Below are 13002 nucleotides of genomic sequence, written 5' to 3' on the forward strand. Positions count from 1 at the left end.
AACTAGGAGTCCAAAAAGCAATTTAATCATTTTCCAATCCCATAACTCTGCCTCTCTACCTCTGTTTTGAAGAGCATATAATGCTTTCCACCCTCCTAAAATTCTCTTCTTTCTGCAGTCCTCCCAGTTAAGTTTGTTGTTGAAATTAATCCCAAGGTACTTGTACTCATTTACTTCTTCAAGAATGTTACCCTCAAAGAAGAACATATGTTGGCTTTGCTACCTTTTATTAGAGAAAATCATTATTTTGGTCTTGTTGGTATTGACTTGCATCCCCGCTGCTCTGCAAAAATGCTCAAGGGCATATAGGTGCAACTGCAATCCATGTGTCGATTTTGCAATCGATACAAGGTCATCAGCATACAAAAGAAGCTTTATCATAAACTCCCCCAACCGAACACCATCTTCACCTTGCAGATTTAGCCACTCTTCCAGTTTATCAATATATAAACCAAAAAGAGTAGGGGATAAAAGGCGACCTTGCTTCACTGCAATGTCACTTCTAAATCTTTCCGAAATTCCTACTGAAGTTCTAATTTTGACTTTCACCTCTTCATAGAGCCTATCAACAACAACTCTATAATGCAAAGGAATTTCAAGTTCTTCCATTCTACACCACAACTAATCTCTAGGGAACGTGTCAAATGTCTTTTTGAAGTCAACCAAGCAGCAAAATACTTCTTCTTTGTCCCCCCAAGCCTTTTCAATAATGTGTCTCAATGTAATACCATGATCCATGTGAGAATTTCTGAATCTACACATCAGAAATCCTACTGCAATCACTAGTTTATCATCTCCTACTTGTTCTTTACATTCAAAAAGTTATTTAATTACTTAAACAGAGATGAAAACACTATTGTAGCCTACACATACATACAGATCATGAACTGAAATAAACTGAGACAATCACACAAGGGAGACCGTTATTTTTGGACAATCGTCCCCAGAAAAACCCAATTTTGGAAAATCGGTGCAACATATAAAAGGTTTGTATCATTAAGCAGATTTTTGTATACAACTAGGAGGCCAAATCCAACTCACCCAACAGAGAATAAACCTGGCAGAAGTACCTCTATCCGGAGACAGATATTTTGACAATTCCAGCAACTGGATGATCAAACCGCACAGATGACAATTGTTGTTCCCAGTGCTGGGTAGCAATGGCTGCTCCAAGCTCTGCATTGGAACTGCGTCACCCTCCCAGTGAGCCTCCATTGCTTAGAAGTCGATATGCTGAACTGCTGCTCTCTCTTCCCCACAAAAACCCCAGCGCTACCTCTAAGGAACTGCGTCAACCCCTCTAGGTTCTGTGTTACCCTCTCTGGAGTTTCACTATCTCTCCTGTTGCTGCTCTACCTCTCTGCTATGTATCCTCAGCCTTGGACTGAAGTCCCTCTGCCGAACTGCCCCTCTCACTGCAACTCAAATCACTTAGCTCGACTTTCTCAGCAAACCACGCCCCAGAAAAATCGAACTCTTTGATCTCTTAGTGTATCTCCAACTGACCCTCAAGCCTCCTCTTATATTTTTCCTGTTGATGAAGCAACAGTCGTGATCTAATCTCTAATCAACGGCTAAGATTAAAACAGGTTTGATCCTCGTCACTTAGAACCTTCTCACCCATATTTTTATTAATACACATTAATATTTTTATTTTCCTAAGTTTGGACTTAGGAACTCATTAAAAATATTAATTATTTTAATAACTTCTCATCCAGGTGGAATTTCTCCAAACGGTTTCTAGGTTCTGGAGATCTCATGTGTTCTAACCCCTCCACAAAATTTCGGAGCTAGAGCACATCCAATGCTACCCAAAATCAACACTACCTCTTAGCGAGGAATGTGCTCTAGTAACACTTCTCAACAGAAGTACTACACTGATCCACTGCATCAGTCCTCTGTGTTGTTGATGCTTGGCCTGTTGCCCTTCATCCACTGCACTACTGCATCCTGTACTGGTGCCCATGACTCTGCCACTGCCACTGCTGCATCTGTACTACAACTCCCTCTCAAAATGTTGCCCATAACACTGCCACTGCTAACTGCTACACTGCAACTCAATTTCTGAGAAGTAAGCAACTGAAACTTCACCCACTGACATGCTGGTTAGTATGGACACCTCGTGATGCTGAAGCTACCTCTGCTGCTAATCTGTGCTGACCCTCTACTGCCACTACGTTGCTGCAAATTGCTCTGTGCCTGTCACACTGCTACAATATCCACTGTGCTGCCTCAGACTTTGGCACTCTAACTCTGCCACTATCGCTCCATCACACCTCGCACGAACTGACACCCGTCATTTTGCTACTATCGTTAAGGGCTCCCATAGCCGTGTGTGATCCAAGAGTTTGGGCACCTCAAGGATCTTGCCCCCCATGCAGTCCTCTTGACTACAACTCCATGTCGCCCCACCTCTTCTCTAGAGGCACATGAGCACTCATGGCACAATCGTCATCCTCGCCTTCCTTGTCATCTTTCGTTGGAGCAGCCTTTGAGTCAGAAGCCTCCCCCTTGCCCTTCTTCCGGGGGCACTGAGTGGCATAATGTCCCAGTTCCCCACAGTTGAAGCATCTGACCTTGGTTATGTCCTTCTTTCTCTTTTGCTGCCCTTCCTGACCCAACGATGCAAGAACTGCATCCTCCTCCTCCTCCTTCTTGACCCGGGCTCCCTTGCCACTACTCCCTGTCTTTGTCATCCTCTTGAGCTCTTCTTGTCGAAGAGCTGCCCACATCTCCTCCCAACTGGGGAGAGTCGCTCTGCCCAAGATACTTTGGACAAAATTCTCCCAGTCCTCGGTGACTGCATTTAGGGTAGTCCTGACCATGAACTCAGGATCTAGTGTAGACCCCACAGAAGTCAACTGGTCGCGAATCCCTTGCAACTTGAGAAGGAAGGGATCGATCTCTTCTCCCTTCTACATCTGGTACTGTCTCAGCTGATTTTCTAATAGCATCTTTCGTTGGATGGAAGATCCCTGATACAAGGTGGTCAGCGCCTCCCACATCTCCCTTGTTGTGTTCTTCTCAGCAATGTGTGGTACTACATGATCTTTGACCCCGTCTAGGATCATGCACTTGGCCTTAGCCTGGGCCTCCTCGTACTTCTTCAACGGATCAGCGTCGACCAGCTCAACAACTACCTTCAAGGCATAGTCCTTGATGCAATGTTTGTCTAGGATTGCCAGGATCCTGGCCTTCCAAATGACAAAATTGGATGCTCCATCCAATCTGTCCTAATCCCTCAACCCATTCATTGCCATCTCTGCTCAAAAATAGGACTAGTTCTCTTCTCTCTCTCTTGTTTTCAATCTAGCAAGACTTGGATCTAGACTTCTTTGGCGCAAGAAACCCTCTAAGGAACAAGCTCCTATAGACTCCCTCTGAGTCCTGAGTTCCTTCACGGAAATCCTCCTGGCAACTGTCGAATCACTTCCTCTCCAATCCTCCTTTGCTGCTGCAACCCGGATCTAGATTTCTTTTGGCTAGAAATCTTTCAAGGCAGTGATTCCCTCTACCTCGACTCTGTCTCCATAGACACTGTTCTGCACCAACAAAAACAATGTCCCACCATCTCCTCAAATCGAATCTGCTATGCTCCCTCAGCCCCGGCAACTGACTAATTCGAACCTCTCGGCTCTGTGTTGGCCCAAAAAGTTGACGTAGTCACTGCGTGGGCTCCTCTCTGGCTCTACGTCACCCTTTGCAGGTTCGAAAGGCTGACACGGGCACTACGTGAACCTTTGTGTCACTCCTCTAGCTCTGCGTCACTCCTGCAGCTGCTCCTCTGCCTCTGGTACAGCGCTGTCACTAGGGACAGCTACTTCTTTATAGCAAATTCTCTGGATTTCTCGGCTGGTGTCTTCAGTCTCCTATGATCTGCAATGCTCTGATACCATGTGAGAATTTTTGAATCTACACATCAGAAATTCTACTGCAATCATTGGTTTATCATCTCCTACTTGTTCTTTACATTCAACAAGTTATTTAATTACTTAAACAGCAATGAAAACACTATTGCAGCCTACACATACATACAGATCATGAACTGAAATAAACCGAGACAATCAAACAAGGGACACCGTTATTTTTGGACAATCGTCCCTAGCAAAACCCAATTCGGGAAATCGGTGCAGCATATAGAGGGTTTGTATTATTAAGAAAATTTATGAATACAACTAGCGTCCCAAATCCGGCTCACCCAACAGAGAATAAAACTGGCAGAAGTACCTCTATCTGGAGACAGATATTTTAACAATTCCAGCAACTGGATGATCAAACCCCATAGATGACAATTGTTGTTCCCAGTGCTTGGCAGTGATGGCTGCTCCAACCTCCGTGTTGGAACTGCATCACCTCCTCTAGGAGCTGCGTCACCCTCCCAGTGAGCCTCCCTTGCTCAAAAGTCGATATGTTGAACTGCTGCTCTCTCTGCCCCACAGAAAACCCCAGCGCTGCCTCTAAGGAACTGCGTCAGCCCCTCTAACGTCTGCGTCACCCTCTCTGGAGTTGTGTTGTCTCTCCTATTGCTACTCTGCCTGTCTGCTATGTATCCTCGGCCTTGAACTGAAGTCCCTCTTCTGAACTGCCACTCTCACTGCAACTCAGATCACTTAGCTCGACTTTCTCAGCAAACCACGACTCAGAAAAATTGAACTCTTTGATCTCTTAGTGTATCTCCCACTGACCCTCAAGTCTCCTCTTATACTTTTCCTATTGATGAATCAACGACTAAGATTAAAACAGGCTTGATCCTCGTCACTTAGAACCTTCTCACCCATATTTTTATTAATACACATTAATATTTTTATTTTCCTAAGTTTAGACTTGGGAACTCATTAAAGATATTAATTATTTTAATAACTTCTCATCTGGGTAGAATTCTCCAAACGATTTCTAGGTTCTGGAGATCTCATGTGTTCTAGCCCCTCCACAAAATTTCGGAGCTAGAGCACATTCGATGCTACCCAAATCCAACAATCCACTGAGAATGCTTTGGCCTAAATCATGCTTGCTCTTTTGCCTTCTTTTCTTTTACTTCTGCCCACCTAGTGATTCTATTTTCTACGATGTTGTCGAAAAGCTTTGCAAACAAAGGATTGATCATAATGGTTCTATAGTTGGAAGGATTATTAATATCTCCACTTTTAAAAATGGATATTGCTAGGCTAGTTGTCCAGTCCCTTGGGAATCCTTGCTGAATGACATTGTTGAATATTCCCATGATGTGTGGCGCAAGAATGTTCATTCCCCACTTATGGTCAACTGACAAGGGGGTCAACATTTCTAGAAAAAGGAAAAAATTACCTTAAACGACACCAGCGAGAGGGCGGACCTACTTTCCTAGTGCGAGCAGTAAGCAATTGGCAACTTAACTTTATAAGAGTCAACGTGTGAAGAGATACATACTTATCGGATGTGAAAGCACCCCAAACTATGTACATTTGACCATGTTGATTTTTCCAGATATATATATATATATATATATATATATATATATATTACAATGGTTGACGGGAACTAGTAACCTACATAGATATATGCCATAGAGTAGAGACAATTTTGTCAAGAAAATAGTGGAAATTCTAACAAGATTTTGACAAAATTCAGCGGAATTTTTTGGAAATTTAGGTTACATCTGTCAAGCTTCAAAATTTTGGGTGCTACAGGGGTTTTTTATGGTATTGAATCCATTTCCACCATCAAAAAAATGAATCAATCACTCCAATTGTTATCAGTAGGCTAGAACAGGTTGGGCCGTGTCAACCTCCAACCAAGTGTAACTATTTCAAACCAACTTTTGATTGGAAGGTAGCCTTCCAATCAAAAGTTGGTTTGAAATAGTTACACTTGGTTGGAGGTTGACACGGCCCAACCTGTTCTAGCCTATCACTAGGCTAGAATAGGTTGGGTTGTCTCAACCTATTCTAGCCCAGTGATAACAACAACAGTCATATTTTTGAAAATTTTACCATCAGATTTTGGCAAAAAAATTGTCATTAAGGCGAAATTGCCACCTCAGTAGACAACACCTATATGAAACAGCTAGTAAGCCACATATATCAAAAACTCGTAGTTCAGCTTAAGACCGAGAGATCACCAGAAACTAAAACTAGAGCTCAGATCTCAGACTCCAACAAGACACGTATCCTTCCAACATTACTTATCATTTGTTCACCCCACAAAGTAAATGGTCCTTTCAACAACACAGTCATCAGTGAAAACGTCATAACCAAATCTTGCATCAATGAAAAAACATCAGTGAAAACGTCATAAACAAATCTTGCATCAGTGAAAATGTCATAAACAACGCTGACATTATTGAAAATGTCATATTTCAGTATAATATTTATTACGTTATCGAAAAAGGTTTTAAATATAATATCTATTGATGGATGAACAAAATTAGAAATTTTGTGCATATTAATGATGATGATGATTAACTATTCACAAAAACCAATTAAGTCACATTTTTCTAAATTTGTTTTCATTATTTTATCGAAATTTCATGGGATAAGTTTAAATAAGATTGTAACTTTTAATTATTTAAAATATGTTTTTACTATATAAATAAAGTAATTTTAACAAATATTTATTTAATTATAATAATTAAATTAACTTTTTATTTTATTATAATTTTATATTTATATAAAAAAAAATATTCTAATTATATTAAATTGGTTTTAAGATATTAAAAGATATCATTATTATCAATTATGTTTATATTGATAGTGGGAGATATATCATTATCCTCGATTACATTTAACATTCAATGAATTCAACCATGTTTGATTTTAATAAAAATCCTATGTATGTCTTTTTATTAAAACTAGTTTTTTATTTATATGACAAATAAGAATGGGAAGTTTTTTTTGTGGTTAGTAATGTTAAATTTATTTAATCTAATTGTAATTAAGTTTATGAAATGAAGATAATTAAATTAAGGTTTATGAAATTTGAAACGAAGATAATTAAATTAAATTTAGAATTTGTTAAGAATTAAAATTAATATTAAAATTAGTAATTTTTAAGTTTTTATTTTTTCAATTTCATTAAGTTTATAAGTTTTTAATTGACCGTGAATGGATGTTTTATTAAGGTATTTTGTGTGAAAAAATCACTTGTTCAAATCGCTTGTGGTTGTTCACTTTATTTTATATATATGTTTTTGTTATCATTAATATTTATTAATAATGATTTTATAATAATATGTATTAGTTCACTTGATTTTTAATATTAACAAATCCATTTTATTTAAGAGTATTAAGGAGGTAATTTTTTTCTGATAAAACTAGAGAAAATAATATGATTCTTTTTAGGTCTGGAATTCTTACCTTGAAATTCTTTAACAATGTGGGTGGACAACATTCCAAACATCTCAATAAAGTAAAAAGTTATTTGCTCCTAGAATAGCTAGGTGCTCTACAACCCAGTATGGGAAAATGTTTTCTAGAAGACATAAGTTTGGGGTTAAACAACACAAATAAAGGGAAAGCTATGGATATCAAAAGTTACCAAGCTAAAATCATAGAGATCAAATGGCCCATCCCTTGCATACACAAGCTCTTCGAGCTAGAAGTCAAACAAGGTTTCCTTAAACCCTAGAGTCTCATCAAACCTATATTTAAAAGTGGTGAAAAAGCAAACACCCTAAATATAGGACCAATATGATTAGCCCTATTTTAGTGAAGTAATATGGAATTATTTTGGAAAGAGATCAATGTATGGCTAGAATGCCATGGAAAAAGAGTTAAAGGCCACATCAAACTTAGCAGCTATCATTCAATTATGGGTCATCTTGTTACGCTTAATATCATTGCAAATGAGTGTTGAATAATAAAATCAGTCTCCTATATTGTTTTATTGAATTTAGAAGAGCTTTTGACACATTGTGCAAGACTAAGCTTATGAACAAGTTAGAAATGCTAAGAGTTCTTTTCAAGTTGAGAGTTGTCAAAGTAAGGTTATACCAAAACATTATTGCAAAGTTTAGGAACATCAAGGGTTGGTCAAAAGAACTTGATTGTAATTAGAAGTCAAGCAAGGTTATCTCCAATGTCTTATCCCTTTTAGTATTGATATTCACAAGTTACAAGATTGTTTGGAACAGGTGGGTTGTGTTAGCTCGACTATTGTTGTTATTGTCATCATCCTTCTTCATTATGTTGATGGTATTGATTGTGTAATGAGGAGTCTTTGTAATCCGGAAAGCAACTAAGAATCCTCAAGTAGTTCTACTATAATATGAGTATGCTTGTTAACACTAACAAAATGAAAGTTATGATAATTAAATTCAAACATATCACTTACAATAATTCAATGTATGACACCAATAGAATAGAGGAAGTTCCTTCATACAAATATCTTGAAATCAATATTCATTAAAACATTGATTCCCCTTTAGTCTTTATTTCATTTTTGTTTGGTCTCATTTTTCTTTCTTTTATCAATTCCTTCTCTCACTTCCCCCTTTTATTAATTAATATTATTTTTAATAATTATTGGCGTTACTTACATCTTCATCGTGTCCAACTGCTCACCCTCATCGGGGGATAGCACAAGATTTGAACCCAAGACTTCCGGTTTGGTGAGACTTCATTTCCACGGCCATTGCCAATTGAGCTACCCGAAGCAGACAACTATTGCCGTTATTTTTAAAAATGATTATTGTTAGTTTAGTTTTCTTGGTTTCTTTTTATTTATCTTTTTAACCTCTTCATTTTATTAATGTTGCCTTTTTTATTTTTACATTTTCCTTCTCATTATTTCTTTATTCAGTGAGTTAATTAATAAAAAATTAGTGTTTTAAAATCATTAACTTTTCATATTTATTAACTTATTATTATTTCTTTAGTTATTGAGTTAGTTAATAAAAAATATAATTGAATAAATTATTATTACTCAATATTTTAAAATTTCAAAATATATTTTTCAATTTATATAAATTTAGATACGGTTTTCTTTCTCTGCATCTTTATAATCCTATATGCTCACTCTTTTCTAATCACTTTTTCTTTAGTCCTTTAATATGGGTGGAGTGTCCACCCAAAATGGCATTTGTCCTCAATCTACATACACATTAACAATACCCAAAAATAACACCATTACTATTATTATGGAGTGTGGAAGCGTACATTCTCTTATTAGAACTATAGTGTTAAGAAAAGGATAATTGAGTCAAGGGTAGGTCAAGATGGGATGTTAACTTCCTCGGGCCAAATTCGATTCCTCAAAAATGACATGTTAAGCTTGTTATGATGAGGCTAGAGGAATGGACAGCCTCAAGGAGAAACTCGGTCCCTGATCAATAAGGGACATCTCGATTCTTACTAAGTGATATATTCTTGGTATATTTGTTTTATAGGCAGATGGCTCCAACAAGTTACCCATCCACCATTGTAAAAAAAAATGATAAATGGAACGTAGAAAGCTTATAATGGACAAAAACTATTGTAAATCAATGAACCTTTGGTTTGCGGATAAGAAAAAAATTCTCCTTGAGACGCTTGTCTCTCCTTCTTATATGGTTGTGAAGTTTAAGAATGCATGTAATAGACCAAATCCCTAAGGCCACTTATGGAGGTGTGGTACAATTATTATTTTGTTTGTGGATCATTTCAAATTTTCTTTCTAAGGTCACTATTAAGCTTTTCAGCGATATAAAATTTACTTCCATATACAAAATTATTGTGCTCAAAAAATTTACCACTTTATGCCATATCAATATCTGTAAAATTGATGCATGGCTGACATATGGCAATACTATAAGCAATTACCAACCATAAAATAAAAAAAATACCAAAAAATGTAAGAAATTGCAATTACTCCTACAGGTTAGAGTTGGCTAAATTTAGGAGAGTCGGTTAAGGTATATTTTGGGAAAAGTCAAATTTAGAATCTATGCATGTTAAGTTATTTTGTGTGGGGAGTAGCTAGGCCAAAAAACATAAATACCATCACCCTATTCATTGTAAAAATCAAATTTTGTATGAACATTTGAAGAGCAACAACGGGTGTGTTTTCCCTACTCTACCTTTCCAAAAATCCCAAAAAACATGACACCAAGCCAACCCAAAAATCCCAAGACAAGACAACCCAAAAATCCTACAAAAACATAACACCAAGACAACGGAGAGGATGCTTTGACATCGACCCAGGGACTGAAAAGGACAAAATATTTTTTTATATCAATGGATGATATGCATACATACCGTGGCTTCAATGGGGACTTTAATGTCTACCCGATGTTGGTAATAAAGATCAATGCAGTCGATATCAAGTCTCTTCAAGCTCGCCTCACAGGCGGCACGAACATATTCAGGATCTCCTCGGACCTCCCGTTTTCCGTCTTTAAACACCCCTCCAAACTTTGTGGCTAATTGGACTTTGTCTCTTATCCCTTTAATGGCCTGCAAGTGCAACCAAAAGCTTAAGTTAAGTTCCAGAAGAACAGGGCTAAGCTATATAGCATTCACTGGTAATGGTAATTGTAAGGAAAACATAAAAGAAAAGACAGGAGGCCGGCTGTCCTACCTTCCCAACGAGAATTTCGTTGGTGAAAGGGCCGTAAACGTCCGCGGTGTCCAGAAAAGTGATGCCCCTGGAGACAGCATGGCGGATGAGAGATATCATTTCGTCGTCGGGCTTTGGAGGGCCATAGAAAGCAGACATGCCCATGCAACCCAACCCCTGCGCTGATACTTCTAGTCCTTGCGACCCCAAACGCAATCTACGCACTGCTAACTGTGCCATTGCTGTGTTGTTATGCACTCACTGTACTCCCTTTTCGAAATCACAGCAAATGTTGTACCTTCGACTGTGGAGTGTACGTATTTATGGATTGAACGCAATGAATGGTTAACCACGGTCCTTAACCACAGTCTTAACGACATTTCACCCAAGTCGCCAATCCTGACCAAATTCATAGAACACGATCACTGTGATCCCCTTTCCACCGACTGCTCAATTAAAGGCGATCAAATATGTAGGATGTATAATAAATTAATTAAAATTATGGTCAACAAACACGAGAAAATGGAAAAAAAAATCGATAAATGAACCACTCAAGTGAGAGGGCGGGCCTACTTTCTCAGCGCGCGCAGTAAGCAATCAGCAGCTCAGCGTTACGAAAGTCCATGCGTGCGGAGATATGTACTCTAACGGATATGAAGTACGCCAAAGGTCAAACTATGTACACCTAATCATGTTGATATTTCGTTATATACATAAAATATACATAAAATATATTTTATATAGAGAAAGAAGAAAGAAAGAAATTATTTTAATGTCCACGAGGCTAAAAATATCTTATGAGACAGATTGCTTCTTCATCTGCTTGATATATTCGGTCATTTTCCTGTGAAGCCTCACAATAAATGCTCCCAGCTTCTCGACAAACCCCTCGCTAAATAGATTATCCCAAGAGCTAGTTGTCGCATATTTGCATAACTTTCTCTGTTGTCTTTGAAGGCCTCACATTCTAAAATGAAATGCTTTTTCTGTTTCCACTTTTCCGGAAGAACAAAAAATGCATACCCTTTCCTCCCACACTTCCTTTGGCCTTTTCCAATGCCGTGTTTCACAACGGAGTTGATGAGAATTAGTCCTTAACTGAGCAATAAGAATTTTGGCTCTCCAAGAAATATTGGCCTCTATGTATGCTTTTGGTTGATGATTATGAGTGGGATTATACACTTCAATATAGTAATTTTTCTTTCTTCCGAGCTCCTTATTCTAAGTACGTAGCTTTTATCTCTTTACTGTTTATGGGACACGCGTTCAAGCAAATACCCCATTTACTAAACCATTTGTTATTTTGTTGCATCCAAGTTTTTTTTCTATTGCACAATCTATCATTAAAGACAACCTTAGGCCATCTACCCTTCTTCCATTTGCTCAAATTTTTTTAAATACCTTATGACTCGCACCATAGCAATTGCTTCAATAGGAGCAGTCCCTGTTTCACTTAACAAGATATCATAAGAAACTGCACTTTTAATCTTAAATTTGTTTGTAATCAAACGCTTCTGAATTTTCTCAATTTGTCTCCACTGCATGTCGGAGGTACAGCTAGCCCACAATTCACAACCATAGAGAATCACCAGAATCACTAGAAACCCAAAAAGAGTTTGAGTGGTCTTCCAATCCCATAACTCTGCCCCTCTACGCCTATTTTGAAAAGCATAAAATGCTTTCCAACCCCCCAAAGTTCTTTTTTTTCTATAACCATTCCAGCTTAGGTTTTTGTTGAAGTCAATCCGAGGTATTTGTAATCCGCAACTTCTTCCAGAATGTTGCCTTCAAAGTAGAACTTATGTTGGTTATGCTTTCTTTTCTTAGAGAAGACCACTACTTTCGTTTTGCTTATATTGACTTGCATCCCCACACTTCTACAAAAATTCTCAAGGGATAGTAAGTGCTTTTGCAAACCAAGAGCCGATTTGGCAATCAAAATAAGGTCATCTGCATATAAAAGAAGCCTTATAACAAACTTGCACAAATAGATACCATCACCCCCTTGCGAATTTAACCACTCATCAAGCTTGTCGATATATAAACCAAAAAGGGTAGGACACAGTGGGCAACCTTGCTTGACCCCGATATCGCTTCTAAAACTTTCATAAATGTCTGCTGAAGTTCTAATTTTGACTTTCACATCTTCATACAGCCTATGCACATCTGCTCTCAAATGTTTAGGAACCCCAAGTTCCTCCATTCTCTACCAAAGTTTATCCCTAGGAACCAAGTCAAACGCTTTTCTGAAGTCAACAAAGCAACAAAAGACTTCTTCCTTTTTCTCCCAAACTTTTTCAATGATGTGCCTTAAAGTTATGCAATGATCAAATGTGGAATGTTTAGGTCTAAACCCTGCTTTCCCTTTAGCACGCTTATCTCTTTCTTTTGCCCACTTGCTAATTTTGTTTTCTAGCATGCTTCCAAATAGCTTTGCAAACAAAGGGTTTATCATGATGGTCCTATAATTGGAGGGATTATTGACGTCACCGC

At 38.0% G+C, this 13002-nt stretch overlaps 1 protein-coding gene across 1 annotated transcript in view; it reads right to left on the reverse strand.

Moving 5' to 3' along the window:
* Window positions 1–10900, reverse strand: part of LOC149185598 (putative aldo-keto reductase 2) — a 108314-nt gene extending 97414 nt beyond the window's left edge. The window contains exons 1-2 of the mRNA XM_089410737.1: window positions 10531–10900; window positions 10209–10406 (exon numbers count right to left, since the gene is read on the reverse strand). Of these exons, the coding sequence (XP_089266863.1) occupies window positions 10209–10406; window positions 10531–10749 (417 nt within the window). The 5' untranslated portion in view covers window positions 10750–10900. The remainder of the gene's footprint in view (window positions 1–10208; window positions 10407–10530) is intronic.
* Window positions 10901–13002: the final 2102 nt, after the last annotated feature.

The sequence above is a fragment of the Pinus tabuliformis genome, chromosome 3_1 (assembly GCF_031772625.1).
Source record: "Pinus tabuliformis cultivar Carrire ecotype Pingquan chromosome 3_1, CPIR1, whole genome shotgun sequence".
Classification (NCBI taxonomy): domain Eukaryota; kingdom Viridiplantae; phylum Streptophyta; class Pinopsida; order Pinales; family Pinaceae; genus Pinus; species Pinus tabuliformis.